The 20,009-nt window shown below is 40.0% G+C and overlaps 1 protein-coding gene across 1 annotated transcript; it reads right to left on the reverse strand.

The window, feature by feature from the left end:
• Positions 1-413: 413 nt before the first annotated feature.
• On the reverse strand, positions 414-19,792 carry LOC118253088 (protein-lysine methyltransferase METTL21E-like). The gene is made up of 4 exons (XM_035557109.1): positions 19,723-19,792; positions 4,397-4,554; positions 1,742-1,859; positions 414-838 (listed from the first exon to the last, which is right to left on the reverse strand). The coding sequence occupies exons 1-4, from the start codon at positions 19,790-19,792 to the stop codon at positions 414-416; spliced, it is 771 nt and encodes a 256-aa protein (XP_035413002.1).
• Between the last annotated feature and the right edge of the window lie 217 nt (positions 19,793-20,009).

Here is a 20,009-nt window from a genome sequence, read left to right on the forward strand (position 1 = left end):
AGTGGGAGTGAGGAAAGATGAGATTTAACACCACAACTTTTAAATACAAAACTTAAGACCGTGGTAAATCTTCAAATGATTGGTTGATCTTGTAAGACACCGTTCAAAGCTGCAATTGAAAGACATTGGAAATATTCATTACACATCCCACAGATATAATAGTGAGACTTGTGACGGTTATTACTGCTGACAATTTAGCACATAAAAGTCAAGAAAGCATCAGAAATACATTTCTTCTGTGTATAAAACTAACAACAAGATGAATTTAGCAATTCTTTAGGGATGAAATCTGATATTTTAACTTTCTCTAAAAATATCATTCATACAGGTACTGGCAGCTGCTAACATGGAAATTATTGAAAAGAGAACAAGCTACAGAGGAGCTGAGACTGTCGCCCCCATGTATCTCTTTTTCAGACGGACAGTTTGGAAGGTCTGACTTTCATCCTGCCTTTCCTCATTGCCTTATACAAGGTAATGTTCAAACTAGGAAAATTAGAAAGCACCTCTAAGTCAAACAGTGTCTGAAATCTGCCCACAAATTGGTTCTCCTCGTCCAACCTAAATTTCATAGCCCACAGAATAACAGTGTCATTCTTGCACAAGTGATCAAAAGTTAGCAGGAGCTCATCCAGGAAGGGATGATGGTAAACTACGTCAGCAGCCATAATGTAGTCAAAGTGACACGAAGCTCTGGGAAAGTTCTTTTCCAGATCAATGCCCCAAGACAACTCCTTTATACAAGGCCGGTGCTTGGTTTTCAGTTTAGTATTTTGGAGAACATTGTGCTGAAGGTTTCCCAGCAGTTCTGGCAAATCAGTGGCAGTCACAAGTGCACCTGTGAAAGGGAGAAAACAAATGCAATCTTTGAATATACTCCAAGATTGAGTAAAGCCCATTCTCAAAACACACAGCACAAGGAACTGATTTTAGTTGGTAGCTCTCACTGGGGGGAACAGAACACTGTAAAAGCTCCCAATAGCTCTTAGTCATCGTGCTTAAAATAAATATTTGGTTTACAGTAGTTATACTCTACAGCTTGCCATCTAAATGCAGCTGGCCATGGGTGTGGAGAAATCAAATACTATCTGTGCCTTGATATCATTTTGGTTAGAAGTACAGTGAGAGATTAGGGATTGAAGATTACCAGTTACTAACTCCAGAAAGTCAACAAGAGATTTAGGCATTGCCTCAGGTTCTTTCCCTTCAACATATAAAGAAGCTTTCTCAGACTACTGAAAGCTAAAATTCAGTTAAAATGCAGGACTTACTGATTTGGATTACTCTACAGAAAGATCAGGCTACCATGAGAGAAAATACAACAGTGTCTGTAGCAGAAAAATCAAGGATCAGTTGCTCAAAGGAAATGTTGAACACAAATGCAAAAGAAGTGAGCTGGCATCAAAGAGATGTTTGATCAATGGAAGATGATGCATTGGTCATGCCTGCATCTGGCTTCATCCTGTTGCCTCTGACATCTTGTCAGATCACTTATTTCTTATTTTGGTCCCCTCCTTAACATTGCTAATGGCAACATCATCTACAGGGACCTGCTTTTACTGCACCCATGAATTTACAGTTTTACAGATGAAAATAACAGAACAGGTTTCCAAGCAACCCTGCTGGAATTCACTTTTTCTTTCTCTTAGATTTCAAACAATTGTGCCTTAGAGGAACTGAGCCCTCCGGTATTCATCTTAGAGATGTTTCCAAGAGCACAGGAGCAATGGCATATACTCACCCAATAAACTGGCTACGATGGAGACCAACCCAGTTCCAGCTCCAATTTCAATAACATTTTTGTCAACCAAATTGTATTGTTTAGCATTGGTTTCCAAAAAATAACACAGAACAAGAGCCTGCAGGGGAGGGAATCCATGAATATACTGAACAAATAAATGAAATAAAAACCTTCGCTAAATATGCATAGTAATTTATAAGCATGCAAAAAATGTTTTGTAATTTCATGCCTGCTCAAATGAGCAATATTCATTCAAACCTTGTCCTGAAAGGATCACAACTCACTATGATCTTTGAGCTCTATCGGCTGACAAAATAAATGCTACTACATGCTTCAGTATAGGCTTGCAAAGCATTACAGCCAGAAGGAATGACTGCAATTATCTAATCTGTCACGCTGCATAACATGAGCTGTAAAATTCCAGTCAGCAATTCCTGCTTATAACTGCGCTTACTTCTGGTTGAGTTAAAACGTGTCCTTCACAAAGACTTCTTGATATAAGTACTGCTTGTGAGAGAAAATCCACAAGTCTTGATAGACTTTTTCAATAGTTAATTATTACTAACAATAATTAATTACCAAAATGATTCAAAAGGGGCCAACAGATTTACCCCTATACTTTCAGTTCAATTTCTTTTCAGTTTTAATGTGTGTGCTTGTTAAGCATAACAAACCTTTCTAGCAAACAAAACCACATAGCTCTCTACAACTGATTCCTTACATATGCATTCATAAATTGTGACTAAGAAGCTTCTCCAGCTTTTCTGTCCTGTCTCACACTGACCAGTGTAGAAATAACAATCACTACTTTCATTCCTCTCTCAAAGATAGTTTCCAGCTTCTCCCCCTTATTGTTTCCCACACTTAGAAAATTTCATAGTCTCCATTGACAAATATGTATTTTGGTTGCCACATCATCTGGCAATACAGATGACCACTTGGGAAGACAACTATTAGTGGTTCAGTTTGGCACTGCAAAATTAAGCTCTTGGTTTTACTTTAACAGATTAAGAAATAGAAGGAAAGGAGCAGAAGGAATATTGATTCAGTAAGCGATAGAAATTCAAACTTTTTGCTTTCTACCTCAACTCACACCAAAAATCAATGTCTTTTATATGAACTTGCAGATCTCTTGTAACCAGCAAAGCTTTCAAATAGAAATAAGCTTGTGAGTACCAAGTTCCTAAAAATTGTGTCTGATATTTGCCTGACTTTCTAAAACACATCCTATTAAGATTTCTTGTTAGTTCCATATATTAGGAATATCATTTCTTCTCTCAGTTTCTTGCTATATTCTGCTGTTACAGAACCTTTGTAACCCAGCTTCCTTTCCGTGAATCATGCAGAAGCTTTATTTTCCTTAAAGTTTCTGCATTCTTGACAAATCTGGTTGACATTTTTCAGATTTCAAATAGTTCAGGGTGGAAGAGGAAGGAAGAATCTGAAGAGACACAGAGGGATTGCCTTCCTTCCACAGCAAAACTAACTAAACTTTCAGAGAAAAAAACAAAAACAAAAAAAAAAAAAACATGCTTTTCAGAACAGCCTTGATTTTGTGAGAATATTTGACAGTCAGCCAACCTTGCCTTGAAGACATGCACTGAGGCTGCTAAGAGATACTGTGTAAATGACTTGTCCAGTTCTGCTAAGAGAAGAAGTGTTTGGAATTCAAAGCAGCAGGTTTTGTTAACTGTCCTTGGATGACTTATGGTCATACTTCTCAAAAATAGTACAGTGTCAGAGGCTGATATTGTAGGGACAGCAATGAAGCCTCTTGGGTTTTAGTCCCTTCCATCCTATAGGAGCTCCCAGAGATCCTTCCCATTTCAGAGAAGTTCTCTGACTGATACAAGTGTCAATAGTGCATCATGGCACCTCCCTGACTGCAACAGTTTTTTTCACTCTTACTTAATTCTTTTAAATTAGCTATTCAAAGACTATTAGCTGCATTGCACACGTTCAAAACCTTAAAGAATGTTCTTTCTGTGGTGGATATGTTGATAGTTCTTATATCTTCAAGGTCCCCTCCAAACTAAATCATTCTATGATTCTATGATATCAAGAGCCAAGAGCCTGAAGACAAGGGTTCACTCCCACACAGATGTCTTGCTGTTCATGAAACTGGAAGCTCTAAGTGGATCTCTTCCCATGGCCGCCTATTTACAAGGTAAATTTGTTTCTCACATGAGTAGGTTGAATAGCTTCTGAGTGTTAATACCTTGTGAGCTCACATTGCAACTGTTTCTGCAACCTAGATCTGCTTGCTATATAGCCAATTATTTAAGAAACGTTCAGAAATGTAATTATCTCAGGACCACCATATTTCCTTCAAAGTTTGCTTGTAATTGTCCAGTGGGATCAAAAGTTTTTGGCAGAAGAGGGAAGGGACATCAGAGCACACATCTAATGTGACAGAGGCACAACAAAGAAATAAATATCATTTAAGCTTTGAGAACCTAGAATACATAGGAAACCAGGAATACATAGGAAACAAGGCTAAATTCAGGTTTGGGGGTTGTAGAATGGAGACAGAGAAAGCTTAGAATCTTTTCCTTGGTTTCACGACATGCAACAAAACATTTATCATGAAAAACAAATTAAAAGTACTAGAATACTCCAAAACTGAAAAATAACAATACAATGTAAATTTTGTACCGATGGCCAGACAACTGCCCCATAACAGTCAGTGGCTTCTGTAATCCTTATCTCATGGCCAGCAAAGTGAAAGCCTTCCCAAGCCTTATGAGTTATAACAGTAGGAAAAAAACGTCTTCTCATGATTTCTGCAACTATCTGTTCATCTTCTTTTTCCCCTGGAAGCACAAATACAAAAGGTCAAATGGACTGAGAGAGCTGATAATGAAACTACCAATTTATATTTAAAAGCTGATCTGGAAGCAGGAATTTGAATTATGTTTGTGAATAAAAATGCATTGTACCATTAATGTTTAACATGATACATGGGAAGTCTCCTGAATTCCAATTGAAGTTTACAGTTTATGACTACATAAAGCAATTTTTTTCCGTTTTGCTGAAGAAGCCAAGTTCAGAAAAAGTGAAGAAAAGAAGTGGAATGTTACCATATATTGTTTTCCAATTCAGCAATCCAACAAAAATTCTTTTAACTTTTTTCCACTCTGAGAACAGCTGCCTTAATATTTATTCTCATGGTCTCATGTGCCTGGATTTTTTTATTATTATTATTATCCAGGTCCTTTCATTGTTCATTTTCCCCACATTATGGTTCTTTTTGACAGTAAACAAAAGGAACTGCAATATCATTTAAAAGTCTGTCACAAGATCCTAGCAACACAAATTATGACAGACAGGAGAGAAAGCACTACTGTTGTCAGGAAAGCTTATCCGCCCACCCCGAATGGAGCCTTGTAAAAGGGATTATTTCCAGTTGGCTTGAAATCCTGAATGCCATCCTTGTTGCTATGTGAAGGATATTTATGATAGCTAACATAATCCAGGACAACTCTTTTACAGGAGAGGATTCATTCGTTTTTAGCTAAATACCAAGCCAGCTTCAGTTTTGCCATCATCCCACAAAGCTGCATCACCACAATGTTGCAAATAACATGTAAATGAAGCTCTCCAAAGCATTTTCTTAGCAAACTATAGAATCATTCCAAGTTTTCATAGTAAACTTGCTTTCACAGCCAAATAAGATCTCTTGGTAAATTAGCTAAAGCAAAACATGTTTACAAGCTGCACCTCCTAGAAAGCACGCTAGAGATTTGATAACTGGGTTACCATCTTTTCCAAAGCAGAGTTCCTTCATCAAGCCCCCAGTTACCATCCAAATCACAGATATCAACATCTGGATAACACAGCACAGAAACAGCAGACCCACTGGCTATTTAAATGAAAACATTTGATTTATCATCAGCATAAAAAACATTGGTCTGCCGTCCTTCAGAAAATTTACAGAAACCATTCAGTATGGCAAGGATGGCAGCTGTTGGCAGTACAGAAGACTCTACTCATTCTCTTCCCCCTCAAATCACTGTAGTCACAAGACATAATGGCCTTCAGTGCTGTCATTTGCTCTGCCATATGCTTTGGTATCTTTATTGCCATAACCACTGAAGAGAGACAACTCTCACTCTCACCCCCTTCCCTGGAAGTTTTGGGGGGGGTTGTGTTTTATTTGTTTGTTTGTTTTTGTTTTTAATAAATAAATAAAGTGATGGTATTCCAAGAAATGACTGGGAAAAAAATACCAGTCATGGGATACAGCAAAATTTAAAATAAGATTATATCTATACTACTGGAAAGAAAGTTATACAATATAATTTTATAAAGGTAACATAAATAGTCTTAACATTGAAACTATGATATTTTAAGATGTCAGGAACTAAGTAGCATGTGGCCAGCACATTACATCTTCTGCAAGCCTTTAATGTTGAGAGAAAGTGCATATGTCATTGTGCCTGCCAGCAGGAAACTATACAAACGTGAGTGAAGTGCCAGAGAAATGCTGCTCTGGGGCCAAATTTATCTTTTCTTATGAAAAAATAATATGAGGTTTTCTTATTACAAATATCATAAGTGTATTTAATTTACCATCCTGTGTCCAGGCATACTAGATCTAGACTGCTTTTAATCTTCTCTGACTGCTTAGAGCAGCCTGATCCTGTTCTGCGATCAGCACTAGCTGTGAAAGTAAAAAGCTATTTCTTCTCTTACCTCTCAATTTTATTTTATTTTTTTATTCTTCTTCCTTTCACATCTGTTTTGGATTCAGTTTTGCTGAGAAGCCCTAACTTATTAAGCCTCAACTTACAAAGCTTCTGCCAAAAGATCTATAAAACTTTAGAATTATTACAGCTACCCCTCCAGTGTTCAATAAATATTTCCCATCTATTTTTTTTTATACTGTCAGTAATCTTTCTACTTAAGGTTTGCACAGCACCTACACTACTAAGAATTTGTAAGCCACTGCTCCCTACCCAGGATAAGCTGTCCACACTCCCAAAAGAAGACTCCCAAATCCACAAATTAATAGCACCACTTAAATCTTTGGTCATATTATTCCTTTGGTATTTCCACAGGTGGGATATCTGGAGAAGTTTATGTAACAGTCACAATTCCTTCTCCCCTATTCCCCTTCTGCCCCCCCCCCTCCCCAACCTCCCCCACACACACACTTTTTTTTTTCCTTCCCTTCAGGAAGGTATTACAAGAATGGCTGGAAGGAGGACCCAGGAAACTATTGGCCTGTCAGTCTGACCTCAGTGCCAGGGAAGCTCATGGAGCAGATTATCCTGAATGCCATCATGCGGCACTTCCAGGACAACCAGGTAATCAGGCCCAGTCAGCTTGGGTTTATCAAAAGCAGATCCTGCTTGTTGAACCTAATCTCCTTCTGTGACAAGGTGACATCTCAGTGGATGAGGGAAAGGCTGTGGATATGGTCTACCTTGACTTCAGTAAGGCTTTTGACACCGTTTCCCACAGCATTCTCCCGAAGAAGCTGGCTGCTCATGGCTTGGACCAGCATACACTTCAATTGGGTTAAAAAGTGGCTGGGTGGCCGGGCCCAAGGAGTTGTGGCGAATGGAGTTAAATCCAGTTGGAAGACGGTCACCAGTGGTGTCCCCCGGACTCATGTTTGAACCAGTTCTCTTCAATATCTTTATCAATGATCTGGACGAGTGGATCGAGTGCACCCTCAATAAGCTTGCACATGACACCAAGTTAGGCACAAGTGTTGATCTGCTTGAGGGTAGAAGGGCTCTGCAGAGGGGTCTGGATGGGCTGGACTGATTGGCTGAGGTCAACTGCATCAGGTTCAATAAGGCGAAGTGCTGGGTCCTGCACTTGGGGCACAACAACCCCAGGCAATGATGCAGGCTGGGGGAAGAGTGGCTGTAAAGCTGCCCAGCAGAAAGGGAGCCTGGGGGTCATTGGTCGATAGTCAGATGAGTATGAGCCAGCAGTGTGCTCAGGTGGCCAAGAAGGCCAATAGCATCCTGGCTTGTATCAGAAATAGCATGGCCAGAAAGACTATTGACCAACTGATGTCATCTACCTGGACTTCTCTAAGGCCTTTGACACAGTCCCACATGGCATCCTGGTCTCCAGATTGGAGAGAGATGGATTTGATGGGTGGACCATTCAGTGGATAAGGAATTGTCTCGAAGGTCGCACGCAGAGAGTGGTGATCGATGGCCTTATGTCCAAGTGGAGGCTGGTGACTAGTGGTGGCCCTCAGGGGTCTGTCCTGGGACCAGTACTGCTTAGTATCTTTATCAGCGACATAGACAGCGGGATGGAGCGTACCCTCAGCAAGTTTGTAGATGACACCAAGCTGAGTGGTGTGGTTGATACAGCAGAAGGAAGGGATGCCATCCAAAGGGACCTGGGCAAGCTTGAGAATTGGGCCCACGTGAACTTAACGAGGTTCAACAAGTCTAAATGAAGGGTGCTGCACCTGGGCCAGGGCAATCCCAGACATGAGTACAGACTGGAGAAGAGCTCACTGAGAGCAGCCCTGCAGAGAAGGACTTGGGGGTGCTGGTGGATGAAAAGCTCAACATGAGTTGGCAGTGCATGTTTGCAGCCCAGAAGGCCAACTGCATCCTGGGCTGCATCAACAGAGGAGTGGCCAGCAGGGCGAGGGAAGTGATTGTTCCCCTCTATTCTGCCCTTGTGAGGCCCCACTTGGGAATACTGTGTCCAGGTCTGGAGGCCCCAGCACAAGAAGGATGTGTAGTTGTTAGAACGGGTCCAGAGGAGGGCCACAAAGATGATCAAGAGGCTGGAGCACCTCTCCTGTGAAGAAAGGCTGAGAGATCTGGTGACGTGCAACCTACAGAAGAGAAGGCTCCGGGGTGACCTCATTGCAGCTTTTCAGTACTTTAATGGAACTTTAAAAAAAAAAAAAATGGAGAGCAACTCTTTGCTCAATCAGCTAGTGACAGGAGAAGGGGGAATGGTTTTAAACTAAAAGAAGGGAGATTTAGATTAAAGGTTAGGAGGAAATGGACCGATGGGCTGAGGCCAACTGTATGAGGTTCAACAAAGCCAAGTGCCGGGTCCTGCACCTGGGGCACAACAACCCCAAGCAGTGCTACAGGCTGGGAGATGAGTGGTTAGAAAGCTGCCTGGCAGAGAAGGACCTGGGAGTATTGTTTGATAGTCAGCTGAATATGAGCCAGCAGTGTGCTCAGGTGGCCAAGAAGACCAACAGCATCCTGGCTTGCATAAGAAACAGTGTGGCCAGCAGGGCTAGGGAACTGATTGTCCTCCTGTACTCGGCTCTGGTGAGGCCGCACATCGAGTACTGTGTTCAGTTTTGGGCCCCTCACTACAAGAAGGACATGGAGGTGCTCGAGAGAGTCCAGAGAAGGGCAACGAAGCTGGTGAGGGGTCTGGAGAACAAGTCTTATGAGGAGCGGCTGAGGGAGCTGGGATTGTTCAGTCTGGAAAAGAGGAGGCTCAGGGGCGACCTTATTGCACTCTACAGGTACCTTAAAGGAGGCTGTAGCGAGGTGGGGATTGGTCTATTCTCCCATGTGCCTGGTGACAGGATGAGGGGGAATGGGCTTAAGTTGCGTCAGAGGAGGTTTAGGTTGGATATTAGGAAGAACTTCTTGATGGAAAGGGTTGTTAGGCATTGGAATGAACTGCCCAGGGAAGTGGTTGAGTCACCATCCCTGGAGGTCTTTAAAAGACATTTAGGTGTAGAGCTTAGTGGTATGGTTTAGTGGAGGACTCCTTAGTGTTAGGTCAGAGGTTGGACTAGGTGATCTTGGAGGTCTCTTCCAACCTAGATGATTCTGTGATTCTGCGAAATTCTTCACTGCGAGGGTGATGAGGCACTGCAACAGGTTGCCCAGAGAAGTTGTGGATGCCCCATCCCTAGAGATGTTCAGAACCAGGTTAGAAGAGGCCCTGAGCAACTTGATCTAGTGGGTGGCATCCCTGCTTATGGCAGGAGGGTCAGAACTAGATGATTTTTAAGGTCCCTTCCAACCTGAGCCATTCTATGATTCTATGATGAGGGAAATGATTGTCCTCTGTACTCGGCTCTGGTGAGGCCTTACCTCAAATACTGTATTTAGTTTTGGGCCCCTCACTATGAGAAGCACATCGAGGTGCGGGAGCGCGTCTAAAGAAGGGCAATGAGGCTGGTGAAATGTCTGGAGAACGAGTCTTGTGAGGAGTGGCTGAGGGAGCTGGGGTTGTTTAGCTTGGATAAGAGAAGGCTCAGGGGATACATTATTGTACTCTACAGCTACCTTAAATGAAGTTGTAGAGAGGTGGGGACTGGGCTCTTCTCCCAAGCACCAAGTGATAAAATGAGAAGCAATGTCTTCAAGTTGCACCAGGGAAGGTTTAGGTCGGATATTAGGAAAAATTTCTGTACTGAAAGGGTTGTTGGGCATTGGAATAGGCTGCCCGGGGAAGTAGTTGAGTCACCGTCCCTGAAGGTCTTCAAGAAACTTAGATTTAGAACTTAGTGGCATCGTTTAATGGTGGAGTTTAGTACTAGGTTAAAGGTTGGACTACATCATCTTAGAGGCCTTTTCCAACCTGAATGATTCTACAGGACTATTCTGGAGAATAAGAGTATTTGTTTCATCAGAAACATATGGAAGACAGGCCCTCATGAGAAATTTAATCAGGACCAGGAGACTAATTACAAAATACGTACTCTAAAACCTTTCGTCAGATTTGGTTACTTCCACATAAGTCTCCCTTCACACTCCAAAAAGAACTCTTCTATTTTCTGCATTTTTTGTATAAGTGTTTACCCAGCAGTCAGAAAAGAAAAATAACAAACTAGCAAAACATGTTTTGTGCAAGAAGAAAATTGTTATCAGTGCAAGCAAAATCCAATTGAAATGAAGTCTTTTAATACCTGTAAACATTGAGAAAGTTCTGCTGGTTCTACTTGGATCAAACTTGATACCAGATGTAAATAGCAGATAGGAAGTTACTCTCCTGGAATTGTTCATCTGTGTTAGTCCCTATTCACTTGTTCAGGAAGGTAACTACCTGGAGTTATGACTCAATGATTTTAAATGATGTTTAAAGATTGCAAGAGCTGAGTCATCAGTAGAAAAAGGTCAGATGAGACGAGGAACCTTCTCTGACCCGTCTCTCAATTCTTGTATATAATGGGCATTTCCAGCAATATTATTCGAGCACCCATAACAAAATATTGGAACATAAAAGTCAGCTAGGACTGGTTCCTTCCTTCTTCATTTACCTGGATTTGAGTGGATTGCCCTCACTCTTCCTTTGTGATTTTGAAAGGCATGAATGTGTCTCTATAAACATAGAATGATTTTCTTCAGTCTATTCATCTCTTTGCTTATGAATGTAAGCACAGAAACCACTGGAATTTCAGGTACTAGAACCTATTTATATTTAGAAGAGACAGTTAGACCCTATTAATTTAACATAGGGAGACTGAGATAATTTTTGTTAATGAAACAAATAGCACACCTCCGGCCTTGAATTGTTCAGTTGTTTTTGTTCACAGAGAAATTCCTGTCTATAGATGCCCCAAATCCTTCTTGAAACAGTATCTGAACTACGTAGTTTCATAAGACTTTCTGCCTAATAGGTTAATGACTTAGAGTCCTTTGAAATATTTCAGGTATGTTTATCATAAAAGTCTAATGTCTTTGGAGCATGTTCTTTGAACTCCCTTGATTTTCAGTTGATATGAGGGCAGAAGGAGAGTCTCATACTGTTGACATACAATCTTGCGCTACATCAAAGACACCATTAAGAAAACAGTGTAAACATTCTCAAAGGCAAAGCAATCATCATTATTATAACTGAAATGTGAACATAGTTTTCCAAAGAGACATAATAAATCATGTGGAAGACAGGAGTTCTGAAGTCAGTGGCAGGTTGGTTACAGAAATGCGTGACAAGCCTCAGAATCTCATGTAGGGAACCAGAGAATTTTGCTGATGCATTCAAATGTCAAACAAAATGTTTCATACTTGCAGAAAACCTAAAGAAAGAAAAGGACATGAATTTTGCTGAGACTGAGATGGAGAAGTGGGGAAGGGAATGCAGAGAGAGATAACAAAATTGTAGTCTAGGTCAGAATGAAATGAGCTGTAAATTACAGCGTCTTTTTCTTTATCAATGAAGGAAATTACAAGAATGGGCCTTAGGCTAACTTTATCTGCACACAGTTTGCTTGGAATGAGTTGAAATAGTACTTATTTAGAAATATGCTACATAATCATCTATTCTGTTTACACCACTTTTACATAAAAATTGTACTTGGGTAGTACACAGCTCCATTAGGAAACAGTAATCTTAAAATTCAGTTTACAGATGGTACCCTCCATCAATTATTAGCATATGTTAAATCTCTGCATAAAGAATGATACTCCCTGCATTAATGCATTCTGCACTGAATAAAAAGAAAGCAAAGACAACACCATTAAATGGTACTTAAAATGCAGGAAAAGCAGTAAAGACAAAGGGGCTGAATTAAAATTAAATATATATTGATACCATTTGTCTAGATATTTGAATTACAATGTGGTTTTAAAACAAATGGAAGTAAAATGACATTTAAATATGGAAGCAGTGAAGACTATACTAGCAGTCAATATCTCCATTTTCCAACTCACAAATAGCACATAGAGTAACAAAACATCCTCCGAGTACTTTGTTAATGGATTAGGACAGCATTAATCCGTAAAAGAATAGTTTTGCCCAGTGATTCACCAAAAACAATTTACAGAGGGGAAAAATCATAGATTAGTTTCTTTCAAGTGCTGGCCTGACCCTATTTACTTTCTTAAGGTCAAATGGTGTCACAGCCCAAGGTGTTAAGTGTGTATGCAAAGGAAATAAGACCCAACCATCTTCTGCTTCTCTCCTGCTTTGATGGATCTTCTCCAACTGGCAAAAGGAATGAAATCCAAGCCTTCAGCATGAACTTGACCTGACAAAGTTCAGCCCAATGGCAACACATTCTCCCCTTCTTCAGAAGCAATATACTCTCACCTGTAGAGTTTAGATTTAAGATTTACCATTTTGATCTGTATTTACAAGTATCTTGACAACCTTGTATCAACAGCTGTGAAGACATGGTTACTCTAAGACTTCTCAGCAATTGTCTCTGAGTTTGATAAACGCAGGAGGACACCTGCACTGGCATACCTGGTACAAAGTACCAGGAATTCATGGTAGCCAGGCCTCCTCAGAACTCTCCAGTATGGACACACACAGCTGGAGACATCCAAAGTAAAAATTCCAGATGTATTTTATATATGTAGCATATACATTACGTGTGTGTGTGTACATATATAGTTTATATAAAAACATAAAATAGCTATCTGTATATCCCAGTGCCAAGAAGACACCCACAGAAAGATCAGTAAGAGCAGATCTGCAACTAGTTCCACAACTGTAAGAGACGACTGGAGAAGAGTAACCTCATTATAGTGATGGGAAACCTCAAACTGTAGCCCTGTGAATTAATTTGGGTATTTCCAATGGCTCAGAAGAACTTTACCCCAAATCTACATTAGCTCCCACATCTCAGGGGCTCTGAAGCCTCATATTTTACTGAGCTACTGATGTCTCAGGATCAAAGCCCTGGTCTCATAAACATTACAGATAACTCCATGGAAACATACACAGTCCTGAATCACAGAACAGTCCCCAAATTCCAGGTGACATCATTTTACTATCTTCATTTCCTTCCATCTATTTCACTCCATTCCATTGAAGCCTAAGGACCCTTAAAGGAAAGGGACAGGAGGGAAATTTAACCATGCCCTTGACTTTTCATAAGTCAGATGTAACCTTGACCTTTCTAAGAACATAAAGCAAAGTACTGTTCCAGAAGATTCACTTATCTAAACTACATTATTTTTTTCCTGTTTTCATCCCTACTTACAAAGACAGAGATGATCAGGTATAGGCACTCCAGTACATTAATTCCATGCTCAACCTGCTGAAGTGATGGCAATGACAAGGTATATTATATCGATTAATCTGAGGTATTACGTCAGTGTAATATAATGCTTGAAACTTCATACTCTGAAATGCAGAAATACAAAACTGCCACCCATGGGCAGCCTCATCTCAGCCAAGAGAGAACATGCACTTTGCACAAGGAGACAAGAACAGAAGCAGGGTATACTCTCTAGTAACCAGTCTATGTATTTATCCATGTTTGAGAGGTGCCTTTTCAACATGAAATTTACACCACTGATATCCCAGCCTCATGTAAGTCACAGGACATCTAAAGCCATTAGAAGGCTGAAAATAGAAGTACTGTAGGCAGACTCATGAACACGTAATTAATTCAAATGTGCTGAGTACTTCCCATATCACTTAACCATGTTTGTCCATCATCGAAAACATCTTCAGGTCTATGCTCAGCAGCTATTTAATTGCTAAAGATAAGTAAATGATTTCCCTTTGACTACAAAAGCAGGCTGTCTTCTTAAGTTGCATGGTTTAACATACATTATAAAAGGCTGACAATTTCCTAATAGGTAGGAAGGATCTGGATGAGTAATTTAGATACCACAAACTGTTGTCTAGCCTAACCTTCCACATCCCTTACCTTGCCTTTTCAAAAGGGCTTTGTGCAATTGGAGTTCCTATTTTCTTCTGAAAACATGCCAGAAGACTCCACATACCATGGCCAGTGGAAGAGAAAGGACTCCAACAAAATGCCTACCAATTTTCCCTGGCAATAACTTTGGGTTTCTAAAAAATTTCTTTTAAGAAAGGACCTAAAAGTAACCTAAAAACACCAATCCATGAAAACATATGACCTTTTTGTGAGGTAGTTGAGAAATATTTATTGTTGATACGCAACTACTATAAAGGGGAAAGATGTGAAAACCAAAGAGGGGCACGTGGCTGAGAGGGAAGAATACATTACAGACTTCTCTAAACAGTTAATTCATGCTTTGATTACTTGAGTGTTGCCACCAACTTCTGTTCTACCCACAGACATGAAAGTTTCTGTTCAAGTTTACTAACGCCTTCATTAAAAGCTGGTTTACTTGCTGGGGGGAAGAAAACGAACAGAGAAGTTTTAAATCAAATTACTACAGCTCATGTTTACTGTACTATGTGAATGCTGCTACTTTCAGACAAAAGAACTTAGAGCCAAGTTTCTGCAAGATAGCAAAAGTGTGAATTTAGTGAAAAGGTATTTTAACATCATAGAATTATTTAATATCCCAAGTTGGAAGGGACCCACAAGGATCATTGAGTCCAACTCCTGAGTCCCCAAAGGACCACCCAAAAAATCAGACCATGTGTCTGAAAGCGTTGTCCAGACACCTCTTGAACTCCGACAGGCTTGGTGCTGTGACCACTGCCCTGGAAAGCCTGTTTCAGTGCCCAACCACCCTCTTGGTGAAGAACCTTTTCTGATATACAGCCTGACCCTCCCCTGTCCCAGCTCCATGCCGTTCCCTCGGGTCCTGTCGCTGTCCCCAGAGAGCAGAGCTCAGCGCCTGCCCCTCCGCTCCCCTCGTGAGGGAGCTGCAGGCCACCATGAGGCCTCCCCTCGGCCTGCTCTGCTCTGGGCTGAACAAACCAAGGGACTTCAGCTGCTCCTCATATGCCTTGCCCTCTAGACCCTTCACCATCTTTGTAGACCTCCTTTGGACACTCTCTAACAGTTTTATGTCTTTCTTATGCCAGGGCACGCAAAACTGCACACCGTACTTGAGGTGAGACTGCACCAGCACAGAGCAGAGAAGGACAATTCCTTCCCTTGACAGGCTAGTAATGCTGTGCTTGATGCACCCCAGGATGTGGCTGGCCCTCCTGGCTGCCAGGGCACTCTGCTGTCTCATGTTCAGACTATTCTGATTTTCTGTGATGGTGCAATTTAACTCTAGTCACTTCTTATGTGGGTTATTCTCAAGTCTTACTTCACATTACCTCTTTTCGTCTTTATTTGTTTGGAGATAGCTTGTCACCTAATAGGAGTAAAATTTGAGTTCTGATATTTCAGGTCAACCCTGCACTGAAAATATAAAAAAAAATGTTAACTAATGGTGTTACTTCCAAACAAATTACTCATGTATACATACATATAAAAATACACACACACACACACGTATGTATATACATTTAAATGTTTTTTGATATTAGAATTAGAGTATTTGTTTGTTTGTTCAATACAGATATATAATTCAAAGCTAAAAAAGAGGAAGATGAAAGAAGGGAGGCAGGTGGTAGTAAAAGAGTCCTTAAACAAAATATAAATAGGTTGACTTTTTACCAGCACTCTTAATTGCAAAGTCCTCCATATAAAGAATAGTTTGGCATTTTAAACACTCAAAAAAAAACAGAGAAATTGAATTTTGGGCCTTCTTCAGAAGGATTCGAATTCACACCTGGCTACCCTGCAGAATCAGGTGGACCCCCTTCCTTTCACCATCATTAAAGGTGGGCCATAAGGAAAAGAAGACTGCAAGATTCATGGCCAGAAGGACAACAAACAAGGAAAAGGCACACTCAGCTGTGAAAAAGCAGGTTTGGGTTCTATACTCTGGTCTCAGGATGTTTTTCCTATTTCATAGCAAAGTCTTTGAAGTCAGTGGAAAATGGTCAGCAAAAGGGGAAGAGAAAGTTAAGAAGTGTCCTTAGAAGTAACCCAGGAAATGGGAACAAGACACTAAGTCACTCCGTCTTCCCAGCTGAATATCTTAACTTCTAAGTTACAGGGTTAGGCTGCTTCTCACTGGCCTCAATTCCAACCACGTCCCATTTAGGGCATCTTTCTGGACTTCACCCAGAGACTTGAACTGATGGCAGGAATTGCCATCAATGAGGACATCTGTCAAGCAGGGGGAGGAGAAGGAGCATGTCTTTTATAAAACGCTGGAAGATATGTGAAGGTTACCAGGTCAGCATTTTCTCAGATATTTATGGATTAAAAACTGAGACCCAGCCAAGTGAATTGAGACCAAGCGTCAAGGACAAGTACGCCTTGCAAACTCTCTCTCCTCCTTTTGTCTCAGAGATAAAATTATTCTGGGGTGAATGCAAATAATACAACTGTTGCAAAGTAATTCATGTTCCCAAGAAATGAGGAAGGCAATGGTAGAATCTGATCTCAGAAAAGTTTAGCCAAGGAGAGTAAAAACTAGTGATCTCAAGAGAAATCATGAGAGGAAAGAAAAGAAATATCTAATGATGTAGGTGTGGTGGAGAACAGACTGGATAAAGGCACCAGGAAAGATCAGACTGGGTGAGGACCTACCTGTAAATTGGGAACCGGTAGTAATGGGAACCATATGCAGGAATAAGGAATTTTAACCTAAAGAACTTGTGATAAGCCAATCGAGATAACAGGACATGGCTTGGGAAGGGCAGTGAATAAAAAGGTGGTGGGGGCAGGGATGTAGCAAATGCAAAGAGCTCAGACTCTTAACATGCAGAGAAACTAAACAAGAATCACAAAAAACAGAGATTGAGACTGGATGGTAAAGTTTATAAAATGGAAATGGAGAACGTGGAAGAGGAAAAGGATGAAAACAAGGAAGGCACAGGCTGAAGGATTGAACAGGTAAGTGTTCATGCAGCAGGTTCAACCCACTTCCCTCCAACACCTGGAACAGAATTTAATATGCCAAAGCCTGCTGTCATATTGAACTGTGAAACTGAAAAGATGTCCTATTTTCCAATGATGTCTCCTCATCTTCTTAAACTTTTGTTAAACATAGAAGAGAACAACCTGCTATTGCTGTCAACAGTTACTGATGGCTGAACAGAATATATTTCTGCATTTGATCTAAAGATTCTGCGCTACCAACTAATTTTGCGTACATTGATCTGATATCCCATAACTCAAGTTATTTTAATAATTCAACAGCTTAAGAAATGACATGCAGACTCACTCCTCCCTGTCCTAAATCCTGCATGAAGGAAGTATCAATACTACAATTCTGAAAGCCAAGCACGCAGAAGCATAGCAATACCTGTGCAACTTTAACTCAGCCTCTTGTGTACTATAGAATACGTAATGGCAGTCATCAATATTTCAGTCTTTAATAGTTTGGCCTTAAATATTTATACCTCTAGATATTTATTCCCCCAACAATCATGCCTCATTGCATAGGATTAACTTGAGCATTTTGTTCAAGTCAGGATTACACAATAGAATGGGGAATTGCATTAAAAACTTCTCCAGAGTAAGGCACTTGAACAAGGCTTTGTGTAACTGCAATCCATACCAAACCCTATCAGCCACCTTCTTGTGTGATGTCAGCTTTCCAGAGAAGGTCACAATCAGGGGACTTAATTTTCTTAGCACTTCAGTAACTCGCACATCGTAAGATGTGTAAAGACTCAGGAAAAAGCAAACAAAAAGCCCTCCAGACAGCAACAGAAACTTTCTGGAAGAAAGGACTTCCCTCCCTGTGTATGTGAAATAGTTGTTCTGGAAAAAGTAACATTTTTAGAGCTTTTTTTTTTTTTTAAATTGCAAATCAGTTCAATCAACTCTCTTCTACTATTTTTTTTTAATTATTCCAAGACTTACAGCACAAGGCAGTTACACTTCCTAAATACAGTGGGCTTATGCAGAGTATATGCATTAAATTCAAATTTGCCTCTTAACTAGGCCAACATTATAGGAATTCCAAATTAGGATAATGTTCATTCCCTATGTTTTTTCTTTAGAAGCATGAATTTCATCTTTATCTGCATTATCTTCTCAGGTCTCCAATGACATACTGCTCTGATAAAAAATTAATTTAATTTTGTTTACAAGTCAACAGGATCAATGTTTTCATTTTTCAAAGCTTAGTTTTCCCTCTTTTACAAGCACATTAACCATTATGAAATACGGAAATCTCTTAACATGCAATTTTGTGTTTCATTCTATTCAATTCAGAATATATTCATTTTTTAGTACTTTTATTATTCAAAAGTAAATACGTCTAGGTAAACTAGAATTCATGTGTTGCTCTTCAAAAAACAAACTAACTTTAGTTTCAGTAAGCAAATAACTGTTTCTAAGCACTGCAGTTATGCCCCAAATTTTTTTCCTCTGCCTGAAGGAAATTAAATATATATATATATATATATATGTATATGTATATTTATATTTATATTTAATATATATATGAATAGAAGTCCTCTCTCAAGGAATCAACACTTTTCAAAAAAATTTTACAACTCTTTCTTAATATTTGAAGACCAAAGAGCAAAAGCCAGATCACTCAGGTCTAGAAAGAGCAACTTTTTTGTTGGCAGGGGAGATGAGGAGTGTCACAGAGGAGAGAGTGAAGGCCATCACTGCAGCGCTGTTTCTTAAGAAGGCCCCCAGGGCCACCTTGCTTCACTGGATAGCTGAGCCCCAAAAATTTAGCTCTACTTGACCAGGAAACAGCTGAGATCTTAATAATAATAATAAAAAAGAACAAATAAACCCTTCTTTTGCATTCAGCTGTAACATAACTAGATCCCATCCCAAGCCAATACACTCTTGCCCTAAATGTTTTCTAATCCTGGTCACCCCTAAGGATGCGATTACTCGTGATGCTTCAGCATCTTCAAAATGTGCAGCCATGAACTCACTTAAGAAAAAAGCTGCTAACTGTCCCTGAAGTTATTTGAAGATTAGGCTTGAGGCTGTCGAGACAGAAACCGAACTTGTAATAACTGATTCTGCCTAATTGCCACTCCACACACAAACCTCTTCTGAGTAGCCTGATCGTAGCCACAGCTTCATTCCCTGGAACCAGTCATAGGCAAATAGCTGGGGCAAGTTGCCAGTCACTGGTAGGAAACTGCCAGAACCAAAGTATGCTGGCATAAAAGATATTTACTACATAGCTAGAATACTACAACAGCGCTATCTATTGCATTTTCTGTACAAGTGCCATAAACACAATTCTTCAGGAAAAATGAATGAGAAGATAGCTTGTCAGCAAGACACCTTGTTCCTTCTACTTAGCTAAGTATACCAAGAAAATATAGTGAAATAATAATGACTTTACCTGCTTGTCTTTCTAATTTTCTTATTAGTTCATTATGTAGAAGATTATGTTGCGATGATGTCAAATCCATACTATGCCACAAGACATGGGACAGAAAAACACAAGCCTGTCTACCTGGTAAAAATGAATAAAAATATTTTACTTCTTTTTCCCCACGTAACACTTCACACACACACAACGTTTACGTTTGTTATGCTATAATTTGCTTATATTAAGACATTTAGAAACACAAATATCAGTATTCAAAGCATAAAAGAGCCAGAAATTACAAACAAATTTAACTGCTC

This window comes from Cygnus atratus, chromosome 1 (genome assembly GCF_013377495.2).
Source record: "Cygnus atratus isolate AKBS03 ecotype Queensland, Australia chromosome 1, CAtr_DNAZoo_HiC_assembly, whole genome shotgun sequence".
NCBI classification, from domain to species: domain Eukaryota; kingdom Metazoa; phylum Chordata; class Aves; order Anseriformes; family Anatidae; genus Cygnus; species Cygnus atratus.

Coding starts and splice junctions, on each gene's coding strand:
- LOC118253088 (XM_035557109.1), bottom strand. CDS start 19,792: ATGGATTTGACATCATCGCAACATAATCTTCTACATAATGAACTAATA. Junction 4,555..19,722: donor AAAATTAGAAAGACAAGCAG/GTAAAGTCATTA, acceptor TTGTGCTTCCAG/GGGAAAAAGAAGATGAACAG. Junction 839..1,741: donor CATCGTAGCCAGTTTATTGG/GTGAGTATATGC, acceptor TCCCTTTCACAG/GTGCACTTGTGACTGCCACT.